This window comes from Anabrus simplex, chromosome 10 (genome assembly GCF_040414725.1).
Source record: "Anabrus simplex isolate iqAnaSimp1 chromosome 10, ASM4041472v1, whole genome shotgun sequence".
NCBI classification, from domain to species: domain Eukaryota; kingdom Metazoa; phylum Arthropoda; class Insecta; order Orthoptera; family Tettigoniidae; genus Anabrus; species Anabrus simplex.
Genome location: NC_090274.1, coordinates 19974953 through 19994455, shown reverse-complemented (window position 1 = coordinate 19994455; position 19503 = coordinate 19974953). Strand labels below are relative to the sequence as shown.

Sequence of the window (19503 nt, the reverse complement as noted above, 5' to 3'; positions counted from 1 at the left end):
CGAGTTTGATTTACGCACAGTCCGATTGTATTCACATGACCACTCTAGATATTTCATAAACTCCTCAGACAGATGGGTGAGGTTACATGGCAAACAAGAAAGCATGAATGACTGGGGAAATTTTTCGAAGTGAAACTGAAGTTCCTGCATCTAACAACTGAAGAACTACAACTTCCTGATCAGGGAATTATCAAAGCTTTTATGCTTAGGCTACCGCGAGGGTGCTCTTCGTTATGCGATTGCACGTAAGGATTAAGTTGACCGTTCATCAGGTTTAGCAAAGAAAATAACCATTTGTGGTGCTATTTCTTTGATCACTTTGGTTTCAACAAAGTTTGGGCAATAAAGATTAACAAGGTTTTCCCAATCCTTAGAATTTCCTGGAGGTTTAGATCCTGTTTCAGTGTTGAACTTGAATGTTCTCTCTGACATGGACAGAGTATCAGACAGATTCAGCAGCTCTAAGCGTGACTGAAAATTTGGTATGCACTCATGACATCAGGGTTAATTGGGATGAAAGAGCAGTGTAACAATTCTTAGAAGGTAAGAGTGATTGTGATTGATGATACACCCCTTACCGTATGTTGCTTGCCATATGCCATATTTGAATAATGTTTTCTTTGGTTCCCCCCCCCCCCCTTTCTTATATGATTAGAAAATCCTATGATCAATCTGTCAATGGAGGCAGTGATGGTAATAACGATGCAGATTCTGAACACGAAACAATGTCAGTTCAAGTTTTATTCAATACTGAGATAATTTAATGATCAGTCCATTGAAATACTGTGCAAATGAACGTAAGAATGAATTCCTTAACATATGTAATCGTAAATTGCGCCAATTTGTAACCAGAAGTTTTTCACAACAGTGTCAAGGAGATTTAGTTATTAATATACAAGGAAAGTTTCGAAAAGTGCCCAGCTGTGGGGCAAGAACACAATAATGGAAGAATGATCGAGGAAGACGCAGAAGAGCGCAATAAATACTAAACGCTCCCAAGAAATTATGCACACGCAGAACAGGATGACAGGGATATAGGACATAAATTGAAAACAGAAAACAGACCAAGACAAGAAGACATAGTATATTTAAACTGAATATATAAATAACCTATACTCTTTACAGATACAAATTATCATTGATTCGCAAAGATACTTCTATTGAATATAAAATTATTTCCCACTTTAAAATGCAAAATACAGTAAACAGCTTTAGAGTTTTCAAAATTGTGAAAAAAGTATCTTTGAAAACGTCACTAAGTGACAATTTTTTCAACTTTGGTATCAGCTTGGCTTTACATAAAATTCATGATACAAAAGCAATGATTATGTTCAAACTTGTAGTACTATGGCATACTAAAGTGACATTAAAAACTTGATGGTCCAATGTAGCAATCAAACATTTAAAATTATAGAGTTTTGAAAGAAACAACGATAAGGAGTGCGAGCTTGTAGTGTACAGAGTACAGAGTCAAACGCAACTCGGCTACACCAACAATAATAAACATAACACCATTATACAGCTACAAATAGGAAAGGAGCCACTTTGAACCCAATTTTACGGACACCACAGGACAACAAGATTTGATTCTAACATACGGCAACATACATAGCAGAGCTGAACATATTTTAGCCGAATTTTATCCATACATCTGGCAACTTTTTTTAAAATTGGAAAGTGTTTTATCCCACATGCAGACTAAATCTTTTACTCATGCAATTTTACAACCATATCTTTTAAACTCCAAGAACAGCAGCTGAGTGTACAACTGTAAATGGGACTTAAATACGAGAGTTGATGAATTGACCAACAAGCAAGATACGAGAATTGACCAACAAGCAAGATACAAATGTTCATGTGCACGAAATGTTTTTTATATATTGTATTTTATCCTGTACATATATATATATATATGTTAGTTTAAGTGAAGATATGTTTTATACACTAATTTTAGGACCTCAACATAATATTTTAGACATACAGTTGCAATAATGTACATACTGACATATATGCCAATTCACGTTAAGACATGCCCCATTTGAATGTGACTAAATGCACATCATCATATGACATTCCTTTGACAATGCAATTTAATCAAAGCTTCATCATATAGATATGTATTCATGGTTCAGCTGAAGATGACCTTGTATATGGGGTCGAAACCAGTCCTGTAGCTTAATATAAGCAATAAACAAGTATTGATTGGTGGAAATTCTTTCCTATTTTTAATTGTGTAATTCGTCAATACGGAAATGAAGATTATAGAATACGAATGGTGCAGGAACTTTACAGCAGGGCGTACAGACGTCCATGATGCAAGCGGCCAGGGAAGGAAGCGTGTGTCAACCGATGATCTTGTTCAGTGTGTGGATCAGGCAATTCGAGAAAATCGTCGGTCCACAATTTCTGTGTTGAGTGCTTCATTTCCTGAAATTTACAGGTCAGCTCTCTACACAATTGTGAGTGAGACACTTCAGTACCGCAAACTTTGTGCGAGATGGGTTCCGCAGATGCTGTCTGACCGTCACAAAACACAGCGAATGGGCGCCGCTTTAGCGTTTCTCCAGCGCTACCATGATGAAGGACCGGATTTTTTTAACAAAACTGTCACAGGGGACGAGACATGGGTTCATTTTAAAACGGAAGAAACAAAAGAGCAATCCAAACAGTGGATGCATTCGCACTCCCCGAGTAAGCCAAAGAAATTCAAGCGAACATTCTCCAACAGAAAGTGTATGGCTACGGTGTTCTGGGACCGGAAAGGAGTTCTGTTGGTGGAATTCATGCAACGTGGTTCCACCATCACTGCAGCCGCATACTGTGCGACTATTCCACGTCTACGACGGGCAATTCAGAATAAGCGGAGAGGGATGTTGTCATCAGGCATTGTCCTCCTCCATGACAATGCTCGGCCATACACTGCAGCTGCCACAACGAACCTCCTGCAGCGTTTCCAGTGGGACGTTTTCGATCACCCAGCATACAGTCCGGACCTGGCTCCATCAGATTTTCACCTCTTTGCTCATATGAAAGGCTGGCTATGAGGACAGCGTTTTGACACCGACGAGGCGCTGCAGACCAGCGTACAAAGAGGTTACAGGCGCAGGCGGCGACGTTCTATCAAGAGGGCATTGACAAGCTGGTACCACGCCACGACAAATGTCTCAATCTACGAGGCGACTATGTTGAAAAATATCTGTGATGTATCAGTAAGTGTTACTAATAGAAAAGTGTCAAATTTGTACTGCTGTTTCATTTCGTGACCAATCAGACCATGAAAAAAAAAAAATAGCCCTCGTATAAATGCCGTATACTATGGACATGCTACGTAATCCCCAACCATATTCGAAAGTCTCTACATTACTTTCCATCATTCTCAACGTCAGCATTTGAACTGCATTACTCACCGGCAGCACTTCTACTGAAGCCTCCTCTACATACGTCTCGAAGCCTCAAGAGTTCTTTGGGAGTTCGATCAGCTGTCTATTGGTTGTGTGAAAGCGTGTTATCTTACATTCATCCCACCCAAAGACATCTCTCCAACTTTCCAATATAACCTGGCCATATGAACTCATATTTCAGTCGGATTTCAGCTGCTGTTGGAGAGAGGATTTCTGCCTGGTGAAACTGTTCAAGAAAGGCAATTCGTAATGCAGCCAGTAGGGACGGGGGGGGCACAGAATTTTCCCCCCGAAATCCTTCAAGGGTTATTTCTTTTGTTGGGTACTGCAGTTGCTCCCTTAGCAGCTTGTAGTTCCTGTTTCTTAAATGTACACTGGTGACATGCTTTTTCTTTTGATATCATGTGCATTCTACGCACTAACAGTTCGGTGTTCATATTAGCACGGAATTCAGGCTTGTTCTTCCTCATGCGCATCTGAAAAATCCCGGCTACACACACTACAAAACACGAGTGAATGAGATTTTGAGGAACGCAATAAACAGGGCCATTCTTTCGAGTATTCCTTTCTAAATTTTCAAACTATTTTTGGTTTATTACTAGCATCACTAGTCACGGTAACGTAATCACACGTATTTTCCTGCACAAGAAATTGCTTCATTATTTCAGACCTTTCTCATTTCGCAACACACGATTAGCATATATCCTAGAAGAGGTTTGGCAACCAAAATCTCAATAAATACTTCAACAGTCATGCACACAGTACACAATGAAACAGAGATTGTCACCACTTTGCGCCAAAACAAAGACAAAAGAACTCGCACACTGCATGGAAGTCTGATCATGTGACGAACAAAGACAACAACTCCGCAAGATGTACCACTTCACATGTGGCTATTTTTCCAGTACTGGAAGCACACACTGCGTCTGGCCCGTAAAAACTCGAACTATTCTTAAAAGAGGGACAGGAAATGAGTATAAATGATTACTGAGAAATCCGAAGCATTCCTTGTGTACCGTATCCTTTTGAACACTTCACACACTTAGATTTAAAAATCAACAATAAATCGTAATTGGTGGTGTGGGATTCGTAAAGGCGTAATTATGATGGGTAATTCTTAATTATTACGATTGAATCATAATAGTTGGCATCTCTGCTTTGTCCATGTTCTGCACTTTCCTGCACTATGAGTTATGTGGATTCGCGACTGACTTCTTCAAAATTCACTTTTCTGAAGTTCATTGGATTGCTATAATCCAATTACGTATCCGACATGAGTGTTGGAGGACTTTTCCACTCACATACTTTGGGGACTTGTAGATGATTTACAGTTTATTTATTTACATGATAGTTGTGTGTGTTTTATCTCAAATTAAATTTGAAGTTAGTAATAAAATTATGAGATCTCTGAACCCTTAGAAGTCAAGACAGGCATAAGACAAGGAGATTCCCTTATTTCCACTTCTGTTTAAATGTCCTGGACAAGATCATCAAACAATGGGAAACGTACTCGTAAAAACATATCAAATTTATACACTCTCTGATTAATCCACTCTCACAAATTAAGTAAATGGCATGATCAGCAGTATTCTCTTCATCGGCTAGTATGAGTTTGAGTGTCTCTTGCAGGCTGAGGTTCTGCCTTAGGCGAGCCAGACTGGCGCACTGTGAAGAGGTGGGCCACAGTGTATACAGCACCTCAATTAGAAGCTGGTGGTGGTCTTGCCTCTTTAGTGCGTGCGAGTGCGTGGGTGTTCCATGACTTACCCCCACCCTACGCAAAACTATAGGCCCTCTCCATGAAGGCCAGATAGAGAACAGATACACGGCAGCTCTCTTCTTCAGTGCTGTCAGGTTGGTGGGAGATAGTAAAGCTAATCAGTCAGATTCCCAGAACGCCAAAACAGACATAGCTGAGGAGAATGTCCTTATTCAGGTATGTTCACAGGTCTAGGTAGTAAATGCACAGCTTCTTTTGCAGCTGGCCCGCTAGTTCATTTCCCACAATCACACGATTGCTTGGAAGCTAGCATCGGTGCCCGCATTGCACAACCAGGCTATAAGGTCTGCAGCATAGGTGGGTGTTGCAGGAAACAAGTCCAATACAGAACAATTGATACTGTTGTACATCTACATATAGCACTAGAACAACTTGGTAAGTAAAAATACAACTATCAGCTAAGACCTAATTCAACAAAGATGCTACTCACTGCCTTCCATCTATAGCACAAACAGACTTCTGGAAAATCAGAGATGTTATGGCAAGGAGTACGTTTAGAGAACACTTGCGAATCCAAGATAATTGGGTGTCACACTAAACTGTACTCTTACTTACAAGCAACACTAACATAAAGGTTAAAGAAAATGCAGAGAACAACAATCTTCGAAAGATAACATTTCCTACCAGGGGAGCACACCCACCTACAGTGAAGACTACTGCACATACTTTCTGTTATTCTGAAGCAGAACAGGTCAGTCCAAGGTGTATAAATATACCCATGTACAGAGAGTGGATACGGCTGTAAAAGAGACATGTAGGTTGATTACACCTGGCAGGCCTTGCCCCCCATGATGACAGAAAGGCAAATGTGGAGAGATACGAGGTTGCTCATCAACAGTCTCATCCTCTCCATGGTCACCATGTTTGCTCAAGAATTGCTTAATTAGAGGAAGAGTTTTCTTAAAATGTCCACCATATTGGACATACCCTGAAGGAAAACGAGCATTCAACTATGGAGGTACAGATTCTCCAACATAGCAAACTGGATTGAGCCATCAGAAGAGGTATCCTTTTCTTTTTTTCCCCCCCTAGTTGTTTTACGTCGCACCGACAGATAGGTCTTACGGCGATGATGGGACAGGAAAGGGCTAGGAGTGGGAAGGAAGCAGCCGTGGCCTTAATTAAGGTACAGCCCCAGCATTTGCCTGGTATGAAAATGGGAAACCACGGAAAACCATTTTCAGGGCTGCCGACAGTGTGGTTCGAAACTACTATCTCCCGAATACTGGATAGTGGCCGCACTTAAGTGACTGCAGCTATCGAGCTCGGTCCTGAGAACTCTAGTATGAACTATTCTACTTGTCATTAACCTGCTCTAGTGAACAATTAATTTTCGTTACACTTCAGGCATTGTATGTTGCACTTTACTGGGCAAGTGTTGCTTTTTATATATATTACCACTCTAATGAAAATTGTTACATGCAATCTGTATTATGATGTGTCCGACACAAGTTAATAAATGAATTGTACAAATTTTTGCTGCTACAGTACTTCGTGGTGGTGGTGGTGATAATTATGACATGGGAGGGGAGGGGAAGCACATTCATAATTCTTTAGGCACCCTAGACTTTATATGAGTAAACAGGACTGTATTTACCTACACAAAGAAAACATATTTAGTACGCATATTCAGTAATGTAAGCAACGTTCTAGAATGCCCACAAAAATATCATGTGGACAAGCTGGTGACTGCTCAGCATTTATCTCGCACCATTGCAAAAGTTTAACATGAACAATCATGCTAACTGATCGATGGTGCTTCTACATTTAGAGCAGGAATGAAATAAATTTCAGGGAAACTTACTTTGCTCTGGACATGAAGTCGTCGTACAAAAACCGTTGCCTTTTAGACAGACGACACATGACAATATGTTCGTATTTTTTGGGCAACTGCTTCTCGACCTCAGTCTTCAATCGGCGTAGCAGAAATGGTCTCAAGACCTACATATGACATGACAAAACATAAACCATCAGTACTGACAACATAATATATTGATAAAATGTATATTTAAAATACGTCAGGAGACTAGAACAGCTAGCTGTACACTACAGTTTTCAACTAATAAAAAATATTACACATCAACAAAATATCATATACTGTAGGTGCCAGTTGCTGTAAGTACGATGACATACCGCACTGGCTCAAATATGAAATAGCCTCACATACGACATCAATATAATAACATATTCAAGCTTTTCTATAAACAATATACAGTAATTTAACAAACTCTCATGTAAACTGACAGATCTGCAGTTCGAAACATGGAAAAAGCTACCACACCGTGGAAAAAGAGTCTCGGATTTTTCAGAATGGACACAATCAACACCTGAATTACAACGAAGAAAGGACTTTCACCTTCCCAATGGACTAATGCTATTAAAATGAACTGCAACGTGATAGCACTCCGGCGCGTTCCCAGTAGAAGCCAAGAAAACCGTTGCGTTACCGCAACAAAATAAAAACACCCCCTCATGTTCTTAATTTCTGCTCGAAAGAGGAACTATTGAGAAATAACAGGCAGTACCATCGACCTGTACCATTGTTCTTCTCTGACGAATTGCATCGGAGGGGAGAGGTCTTGAAAAAACTCTTTAATTTTTTCATCTCCTTTGTCTCGGAAAGACACGGATACCGGAAGAAATGTGGTAGTGCTGTTGCTGCCTCAGAAACTTAGTGTGAAAAAGCTTGAGAAAAATTCATTCAATACAAATCCTAGGTTAATGGAAGAACTACATTTGAGAAAGAGGACTTGTATTTTGAGGTGTTTAACCATCACCTAGTATAAAACGCAGAGTGCACCCTCAATGTTATGCAAAGCGGCAGACCACACTGTTTAGTGGTTATGAACATCATCTTATCATAGTAGATCAGTTTGGGGTGGGTGATGCAATTATGATCTGATCCATTCAGAACGTCTAATCCTTCACTTTCATTCTATTTTTACCCTGACATTCCTGCACTGCCACATCTCAAACTATGAACCAAGCAATTAAAAGTTGTACAATGTTTTAAGGTTTTGAAAGGAGTATCGAGACATTGAGACGTCTGCAAAATTAATAACTGGTTCGATAGAAGGCAGTTTGAGTTTAGGAAAGGTTATTCCACTGAAGCCCAACTTGTAATATTCCAGCAAGATATAGCAGATATCCTGAATTCAGGTCAATTGGACTGTATCGCAATTGACCTGTCTAAGGCGCTTGATAGGATAGATCATGGGAGACTACTGGCAAAAATAGATCATGGGAGACTACAGTACTGGCAAAAATGAGTGCAACTGGACTTGACAGAAGAGTGACTGAATGGGTGGCTTTGTTTCTAGAAAATAGAACTCAGAGAATTAAGAGTAAATGAAGCTTTATCTGTCCCTGTAATAATTAAGAGGGGAATTCCTCAAGGCAGTATTATTGGACTTTTAATGTTTTCTTATATTATATCAATGATATGTGTAAAGAAGTGGAATAAGAGAGAAGGCTTTTTGTAGATGCTGTTATTCTGTAGAGAGTAATAAATAAGTTACAAGATTGTGAGAAAATGCAAAATGACCTCAATAATGTTGTGAGATGGACAGTAGGCAATGGTATGATGATAAACGGGGAAAAAAGTCAGGTTGTGAGTTTCACAAATAGGAAAAGTCCTCTCACTTTGAATTACTGTGTTGATGGGGTGAAAGTTCCCTTTGGGGATCATTGTAAATACTTAGATATTAATATAAGGAAAGATCTTCATTGGGGTAATCACATAAATATGATTGTAAATAAAGGGTACAGATCTCGGCACATGGTTATGAGGGTAATTAGGGGTTGTAGTAAGGATGTAAAGGAGAGAGCATATTTGTCTCTGGTGAGACCCTAACTAGAGATGGTTCCAGTGTATGGGACCCTTACCAGGATTACTTGATTCAGGAACTGGAAAAATCCAAAGAAAAGCAGTTCTATTTGTTCTAGGCAATTTCCGACAAACGAGTAGGGTTACAAAAATGTTGCAAAGTTTGGGCTGGGAAGACTTGGGAGAAAGGAGACGAGCTGCTCGACAAAGTGCTATGTTACATGTAAACAATCTCATGATTAGACGCGTGTTGAATTTGCTATGATATGCTGACAATATTGTGATTTTTTATATCCCACCTTTTCAATACAATTGGTTTTATGTTGTTAGATCATAATGCTACAACACTGTTTTATAAGGACAGGTTTCGCTTGAATTCAGCCATCATTCAAATATTATGAAATAAACAAATCAACTCAAGATTTTGGATTGACGTCCCTTTTGACTAAATACCTCATAAATACAAACTACTACCAATGGAAAATCTGATCGTAAAAGCAAGACTAGTTCGATGAAACAAACTAATTCAACATTTTACTGCCCAAAACTATTAAATTACAGTAGCAAGCCTCAAAATTAAAATAAGAAGCTGAATTCCAAACGGAACCAAGATTTTAATCTTAAGACACAAATAAGTTTCAACTATAATTGCTACTCAAGTTTTAACATAGAAGTCAAATTACAATTGTTTTTAATAAACTAGAACTTTGAGAAAACAATTTTAGCTAAATTTTCAACATTTGAAGACAGTGTTTTGGACGTCAATATCTTTAGAATTAATGGTTTCATATTGTTTAACTATTAACGTGTTCAGAAATTCCTATGTTTATATATTTATTAATTTATTGTTAGAATTATAATTAAGCATAAATTTGTCAAAACTAATCAAATACGACACGTCTTAACCTTGAGATGATTATATAGGCTGAAGATGCTTGAAATTCAAGCGAAACATGTCCTTATAAAACAGTGTTGTAGCATTATGATCTAACAACATAAAACAAATTATATTGAAAAGGTGGGATATAAAAAAATCACAATATTGTAAGCATACTGAGCGGTATGTTCCGAGCTGTCAGTGGAGAGATGGCGTGGGAGGACATCACTAGACGAATATATTGACTGGTGTCTTTAAAAGGACGAAAGATCACAATAAGAATATAAAGTTGGAATTGAGAGGACAAATTGGGGCAGATATTCGTTTATAGGAAGGGGAGTTAGGGATAGGAATAACTTACCAAGGGAGATGTTCAATGAATTGCCAATTTCTTTGCAATCATTTAAGAAAAGGCCAGGAAAACAACAGATAGGGAATCTGCCACCTGGGCAACTGCCCAAAATAGAGATCAGTAGTTGCTGATTGATGGTGATTGATGAACTGATTGAAAGCAAACAGGACATTCGGTCTACATAACCCTGGAAGTTCAAGCAGTTACCATCAACCTACCTAAGGGAACATCATGTAGTGGACCCCAAATATATCCGGATGTAGCAGAAAGGTAGGAAAGTTAAGCCTATACATTCTCAAGAGGAAAAGTAAGACTATGTCAATTTATATGAAAGAAAAAGAATCTGATTTGGGCTGATTCTTGCAAAGAACGAAGGAAGTGTTATTTGGCTATAAAGTTATACCATCACTATCATGACAGAATCAAAATTTTACAGGCTGAAGTTTGGCAGCATGTGAAGAAAACTAGGTCCATGGGCATCAAAGGGTTAATCTGGATCCTGAAAGCATCAACCTTGAAAGTCTATAAATTGGTCTCATTTTTATTTTTCTGTACCAGAGTGTACCAATTAAGTTGGGTAAGCAACTGAGATGATGTAACATTACAGATTTGCATAAAATAACAAAATGCTAAAACTACGGGGAGCATGGCATAAGTACAAAGGAAAAAACATGTCACGGATATGTTGTGTACGTCTCTCCAAACTGGTCAGTATTGGAACCAATTTGGTTATCATGAACACTTTTATTCTTCCTTCTTTTAGTCAACAAAGTAGCAACAATATGCTTCACTCTGTCAAAGATAAGAAGGGTACAGACATAATTGCAAACCCTGAAAGCAAGGATGCAAGAAGAAACTGCAAAAGGAAATCCATTTGGTTAAGAAAAGTACAAGACAATGAAATTTGGACCCAAATGTGGTGTTGGAATTTGCTCTGACTTAGGAGCACCTGGAGAAGGGGAAATAGTGATAAATGACCCATTGGAATGACAACAATATATTAAAAGCTTTTAGCTACATGAATAGTATTATTATTACATTAAAATTAAACATTCGAACAGCACACAAGTGTTCAGTTCATATCTAGTTTACACTAAGGAATAACATCAAATTTACAATGGGAGAAGAAAATATTAAGTACATTTTTTAGATCTTACACCGATAAAAATACAATAGTGCAGATTTTCATATTTTCAGAAAATCCAAACAATCTATTACATATATCCACTAACAAAAATTTCCATCACCCATGAATTCTCACAAAAGCAGCATATAACAGCTACATTAAAAAACTGCTACGAATCTGCATCAGTAAGGAAACTAGATTGAAAGAAATAAAAATAAAAAACTGTAGTAGTGAATTGTTACAGACAGGGAATGGTAGTCAGAATAACACATAAAAAAGGAAACGAAGTGAAGAAAAACCTTATGATTGTAATCATAACGTAACATTTGGCCATTTAGGGAGTGAAATTTTAAAAATTGTGAGTAATTTAAACATTTTTATTGGTTGCAAACAGCTTTGAGAACTAAAAACAAAACACCACAACAAAACTACAATTTAAATACTGTCAACAAAAAGGCTGTTTACAAAAATTCGGGGTATATAGGGGTCACTTGTAATGCATATCATTTTACAGCAAGGAATAGAGTATCACTAATTCAGCTATACCAAGAACATTCTTAAGCTATAAAAATACAACAGATATTCAGCTTTGCAGAAGATGTTTAACAACCATAATTTTCAAAGCACTGAGAATGACAATTAAGTTTCTTGAAGGTAATTACACTGAACAAAACGTTATTAATGAATAGTGACAATCATTTGTGTAACTTTTGTGCAAATTGTGAAAAGAAACCTGGTCTGTATCCAAGTGTTTGTTTCGTCCTGGACAACACAAGAGTCAATTACAGGACTGACTAAATGTGTATGTGTAAAAAAACTAAAAATGCAGAATTAGCAAAATCAACCGCGTCAATGATTCAATCCTATATTTGAAGTTTAGTTAAACTTAAGTATTTGTGTGAAATGTGTAAAACCTGACTCGTTTTTAAACACGAGTGAGCAAACCTTTTCTAAACGACTGCTAAAATAACATGCTTGCAGCTTTAAAGGCATTTTATACTTTTCATAAGACCTCCTTTTGAGGTTACTGGGTCACAGCTGCATTGTTTCAAAGTGCACTTTTGAGTATTTCATGGGGCATTAACATCCAGCCCTAGTAGAAAGAATACCCAACAATCTATACATCAGTTTTTAGCAAAACATATCTATATATATAAAATAATTTTTGTCTGTACATTGCTCAGAATTTGAAAAGAATGATATTTCCGTATCATTCATCTCCACAGTAACAAGGAAATGCACTTTTTACTTTTACTGTAATTTCTGTCTGTCTGTATGTATGGATGTATGTCCACGCACCACGAGAAAACGGCTCAAGAGAATTTAATAAAAATCGGTTTGTAAAGTCGGGGGACGACTCACTACAATCTAGGCTATAAATCATTTTATTCATGCTGAGTGAAATGGTAATATAGGGGAAGGCCGAAAATATAATTCTCAAATATTTCTATTATTAGTGATCCTATCGATAATTACTACAAAACTAAAGTTATATAAATTAAACTTCCGATCATTTATGTCTTACACATTTTCACCGTACTGGCTATGATAACAGCCGAGCCACGAGAGAATGGGTGAACAGAATTTAATGAAAATCAGTATATAGAGTTAGGGAATAAGAAACTACAGTCTAAGCTATAAACAATTTTATTCACCCTGGATGAAATTGTAGTTTAGGGGAAGGAGCCAAAAATGTAATTTTTAAATACCTGTGTTATTTGAAAAGTACTACATAACAAAAGCTATAAAAACGGGCGAGTTGGCCCTGCGGTTAGGAGTGTGGAGCTGTAAGCTACCATCCGGGAGATAGTGGGGTTCGATTCCCACTGTCAGCAGCCCTGAAGATAGTTTTCCGTGGTTTCCTATTTTCACACAAGGCAAATGCTGGGGTTTGAGCTTGATTAAGGCCACGGCCACTTCATTCCCATTCCTAGGTCTTTCCTGTCCCATCGTTGCCATACGACCTATCTGTGTAGGTGCGACGTAAATAAACTAAATGTATAATATAACTATTTATAATAGTTTATTTAAATCCGCCTTGATCAATACACTCATTAAATGAAAGAAACATTATTAATTAAACCATACGTTTCGGGAAATCTCAACCATTCCCTTCATCAGTGTATTGATCAAGGCGGATTTAAATAAACTATTATAAATAGTTATATTATACATTCAGACCAGTCAATACGGACCAAACACAATATTAACCTATCATGGTTAAGTTTATTAACAGTAAATCAACTAGCAAAAAAGAAGTTACAAAAAATACAATTTACAATCATTTATATTTTGTTCAGTTTTACCGTAATGACTATGATAAGAGTGATATTTCAGAGTCAGAAGAAAACTAAATGTGAAGGCCTACAATATCATAAGCACATAACAATGATGAACAATAACATTACATTGACCATTGTTTCTTGGGATGTTCTTTGTCTTTGACGCTGCCACTCAACTCCAATAGATGGAATTACTGCTGCATACCGAGTATAACAGCCTGATTGAATATTGGTGGGAAATAGCTGCGTTCTTATTTAGCTTGCCATTCCTCTGGTTTATACCTTTTTTGATACTGCTGCTACGTAACACACTGGTTCATCATACTATTCCAGCTATTCAATCCCTACTCCGATGCACTATTTTGAATGAGCAGTGTGCACACTTAAGGCAGAGGCTCGCTTAGTGGTAGTAGTATGACCTGGTCTAGCATTACAATTCAGGCCTCTTCCAACTTATAGCACCACAATTCACGAAATAACTCAAAATCCAACACTGAAGAGAGCCGTGTCTTAAAAAAAGCTTCTCCCTCTTCATATTTATTAAATTCTATATTCATTTTATTCCAAATTAGCAGTGAAGAGGTGGTTTCTTCTCTGGCTTGAAGGAATAATTTGCCTCAAAGTCAGATTTTTTCGCCACCATTGGACTGAACTGAGATTTTTTTGACTCATCGGGTACTCCTAGGAAACAGCTGGGAATCTCCACTGTTTGACCCCCCCCGGAGAAAAAAGACAGAGTGTTCACGGATCACAGCTGTCTGCGACGTGGTCATTCCAGGTCTGGAACTTTGTACTGTTAAGACAGGCAGCGTAGTACTGTTAGTTAAAAGTGACGAAATGTATGGTTTTTCATTCGATCGAGAATTTCATTTGAAAGCACTGCTTTTGATGGTGCCATTCCTACTGACGTCATCGTAATGACCTATGTTCATTTCAGTTAGGAAAAGCACTAAGACGGTCTTTCTGAGGATGTAAAAAGGCAGGTGGAGAGCGAGTATCTGCCATTATAATGAAGACTCCCCAACCTGATTGTGACTGATGGTAGACAAGCGGGCCTACCATTAAAATGAAAATTCCCTAACCCAGTCTTCATATGAGGAAAGACCTTTACTGACTTCACCGTCGTGTTTCTAGGGTAACGTTAAGAACTTTGCAATTTAATACAATCCTGCTCACAATGTGTACACTACCTAGCCTAGAATTCTGTAGCGAAGCACGGGTACGTCAGCTAGTTTTACTATATATTGCTCGTGTTCCACATGCAGCATGTACATATAAAGCTCAATAATAATAAAATTATTATTACTACTACTAATATTGGAGTTACTTCCCAATAAAGCCATAGGTTACAATAATAATAATAATAATAATAATAATAATAATAATAATAATAATAATAATAATAATAATAATAATAATAATAATAATAATAATCATCATCATCATCATCAACCAGCGTCAGCTACCAAATACAAGGATTTTAATTTGACACCATGACTGCTTTCTCGTCAGTTTTGACATTCTGTTTCTACTCTAGGCCTATTAGATGTTGGAGTCAACCGAATTTTTTGGGTGTCTATGACTGAATTTCTTTATGAATTTTATTGGGTAAACACCAAATGTATCACCAGAGATCTTTTACATGCCGACATTGACATTTTTCACCCTTCAAAAATCCAACACCTCTGCTGGGTTTGAACCCGTTATATTGGGAATACGTCATCAAATTATTTGACTGTGAACACGGGGCATTACCTATTATTTCTGCCATTGATGCATATGTATTTAGAAAGAACAACATATCAAATCCTGTTAATGGAGAAATTCTAAATGTATTGGTAGAAAACACAAGATTGGACAGTGTACCTCCATCACTCAGTGTTGAACACAGGTCAAACATTACATCTCAACTTTACAACGCTAGATCCCTTTCGAAATACCTGTGCTACCATCCTAAATACTACATGCATAATAGCAAATATACAAATAAATTAGAGTTTTCTGCTATTGTTAATCTTGTACATAATCAGCAGTTTGAAATGATACCAAAGCTACAGGGACATGATTTCCCATTTGGAAAGCCACAATTGCACTGAAAGGTATCTGACCAACAGTTCCTTCGTGAGGGTTTGCTACATGGAAAAAACACCACTAGCCTGACGTCATCAGAACAATGATGTTAATACAAATTATTCAGTCCTGGTTCCCAGGGCTGGTTTGATATCAAACGGATGCACTATCAGCTGCCAAAAGTAGCCTAGGCGTTATTTAGGAGGCATACTAGGAAAATTAGGAGTACGGTAGTTTCACGTTGCATACTTTGGTGAAACTGTTAACAAATAAAAGGCTTTCACAAAAGTCAGGTGCTTTACACAACTTTGATTACTTTTTATTGGATCATAAGTTCCTTTTTATATTTAATAGAAAACTGTGCAATTCCATTAAACTTCTTTATAAAATAATATAAACTGTTACCAGTCACAAGTTTTATTAAATGGTTTATTTCACAACTTAGCTCCATTTGTCAAGTGCAAATTGTGACACGGCTCTACTATACTGAAAGTCAACTCAAGAGCTTAGGAAAAGTATCCTTCCGCATGTGACCACGTCCCCGGTTCCCCCTTCCTGTCACTGTTCTCCATCCGCCACAACCAGCTTATTATTAATGCCATGCATGGGATATGCCAAGGATCCTATTCCCATACCGTGTTGAGGCCCTTCCCGTTTTATTTACGGCAAGTGCATATTTCGAACTGAGCTGACACATAGGCCTACTGACGAACAGCCAAACGAGCAAACATTTTCTATCACATAAATGTGGAATGCAGCTTAGTTGAGCGACATTTGTTTAGATTTCCTACTTAATTTTTGTCTACTTTTGTTAGCTTGGAAGTACTTCACATGGGACTCATGTCACAACATCACACGTGTAGCTCACAGCTGGCAGCCATTATGAATACTAAACATGCTGTTGCAGCCAGTATTGCCAACAATTTTTTGGATCCATCTTCAACGTCGCAAATATTATGCGAACTTATCAGCAATGGAATGAACTCGAACAGAGCTTACTAAGTTCACAGTGGAAGAAGATATCAATCTCATATTAATTATTATTTTGCTACATATGCCACATAGAACCATAACTATTCATAGCCATCTACGTATGATGTATGAGTTGGTAACGAACCCGAGTAAGATAAAAGCTGTGATATATTTTCCATATTTATACCGGGAAAAAGTTCCAATTCGACAAGTCAGTTCACCAGAATATCTAACCAAACTTAAGGAAGCTCGTGACTTAGGAACAAGTAACAAACTAGGGAACTATTTAGCGCTGCGGAAGCCTTTTCACCGACCAGAAGTCCGACTAACATCAAAGGGACCGCTTAGGTATTGAGTTGACTCTCAGTACAGACACTATTGTTTTCAAATAGTATACTATAGTATTATTAGTGCTATGTACATTATGAATTTATAACACTATGCTCGGTCTACTACAGTGTCATCTCAGGAACATGTTTAAATATTTCTTTTCAATTTTATCATTGATCATGTGTTGAGAATCAATTACCTAATGTCTATAAATTTCTAGACCGGGCGAGTTGGCCGTGCGCGTAGAGGCGCGCGGCTGAGAGCTTGCATCCGGGAGATAGTAGGTTCGAATCCCACTATCGGCAGCCCTGAAGATGGTTTTCCGTGGTTTCCCATTTTCACACCAGGCAAATGCTGGGGCTGTACCTTAATTAAGGCCACGGCCGCTTCCTTCCAACTCCTAGGCCTTTCCTATCCCATCGTCGCCATAAGACCTATCTGTGTCGGTGCGACGTAAAGCCCCTAGCAAAAATAAATTTCTAGAGTATCTAAAATGTTCAGAAAAACCAATGCAAGATCATGGAATATAAAAAACAAGACATTAAGTATAAAAGCACACCATTCTTTGGGAGAGCATCATACCAGATAGAGCCCTCAAGAAGCAAAATGAATAATACATGTTAAAATTTTGCAGGCGTGACATACTAAAGTAGCGGTGCGGTAGTGTTCACACTTGTCAGCAAAGAGCTTTCTTGGAAATAGGTATAATATACTGACGAAAATCGGATGGCACTTCTCCTGTCTCATATATCTCGCACACTAAATGAAGTAACCTCGCCATGCTGGTTTCTCCTAAGGCAGTCAGTAATTCAGAGGGAATGTCATCAATTCCAGGTGCCTTGTTCCTTTTCAGATCTCTCAAAGATCTGTCAAATTCTGACCTCAAAACTGGGTTTCCCATTTCATCAGCATCAACAGCCTCTTCTTGTTCCAGACCCACATCATCTACGTCTTCGCCTTTAATAACTGTAGGATATGTTCCTGCGATCTTTCTCCCTTGTCTTCTTTCCCTAGAAGCTCCTAATATTCATACACCTAGTATTCCTTTCACCAAAGGTTTCCTTGATTTTCCTGTATGCAAAATCTACCTTTCCTAGACCATATAACTTTCAACATTCTTGCACTGCTCCTTCAGTCATTTTTCCTTAGCTGTCCTGCACTTTCTATCCACTTAATTCTTTAATCGCCTGTATGCTCTTCTGAACTCTTTATTTCTAGCATTCTTGTATTTTCGTCGTTCTTTGCCTTCCTCATTTTTTGCATTCTTATACATTTGTTGTTCATCAATCAGGTCGAGTCTCCTGAGTCATACGTTGATTCTTAGTTGATCTTTCCTTACTTCCTAATATTTCTCAGCAGACCTACAGACCTCATTCTTCAGGACTGTCCATTCTTCCTCTATTGCGTTTCTTTCAGCTTTCCATTCAGTCCTTGTGCAACATGTTCCTTGAAATAATCCCTCATACTCGTTTGCTTCAACTTGTCTACCTCCAATCTCCTTGCCTACCGGTACCTTCCTTTCTTCAATTTCTTCAACTTCAGGTGGCATTTCAGGACCAACAAGTTGTGGTCAGAGTCCGCGTCTGCTCCTGGGAAAATTTTGCAAATTAACACCTGGTTTCTGAACCTGTGCCTAATCATAATGAAATCAATTTGATACCTTCCAGTGTCTCCAGGCATCGTCCATGTATACATCTGCCGTTTGTGGTGTTAGCAAGGACTAAATTGTGATTGGTGAAGAATTCAACAAGCCAACTTCCTCTTTCATTCCTTTGTTCCAATCCACATTCTCCTACTGTATTACCTTCCCCTTACTTGGCCTAGCATTGCATTTCAGTCTCGCATCACAATTAGATTCCCGTTACCTTTTACATATTGACAATTTTGTAATTGCCTGACCAAAAAACCTCCTCTTTCTGCCAACGTACTTCACTTATACAAACTACATCCAACTTTAGTCTATCAATCTCCTTTTTTAGATTCTCTAACCTACCACAACGTTTCAAACTTCTAACATTCCACGCTCCAACTCACAGAATGTCAGTGGCGTCTTCCTGACGAATGCCCCCTCACGTGTAGTCCCCATCCGGAGATCCGAATGGTTTACTATATTACCTCCAAAATATTTTACCCGAGAGGAAGCCATCATCAGTACATCGTTCATACAGAGAGAGCTGCATGTCCTCGAGCTTAACAACCATAAACAACCTGGGTCAGATCCCACCAGACTCACTCAATACACCAGACAAATTTAAGAGAAACTGCAGTATATAAAACCATCACCTGCAAAAACTGAACATTTTTAGAATGGACAAACATCAGATTTCGAGCTTAAATAGCGGTACTTCGGCTACATAAGCATGAAAGATCAGCAGTTGCGGCACATCTACAAGACACAGGTCATAAAGTATCAAAAAGCAAATTTCTATCATCATTTTACATCTAAAAGGGACAAAACTTAACATTTTGAAATTCATAGTTGACACA

The 19503-nt window shown here is 38.1% G+C and overlaps 1 protein-coding gene across 1 annotated transcript in view; it reads right to left on the bottom strand.

The window, feature by feature from the left end:
- The window catches only part of dom (domino), a 485316-nt gene that overhangs the window by 245271 nt on the left and 220542 nt on the right, over positions 1–19503 (bottom strand). Inside the window, exon 17 of the mRNA XM_067154429.2 lies at positions 6986–7122. Coding sequence (XP_067010530.2) covers positions 6986–7122 — 137 coding nt within the window. The remainder of the gene's footprint in view (positions 1–6985; positions 7123–19503) is intronic.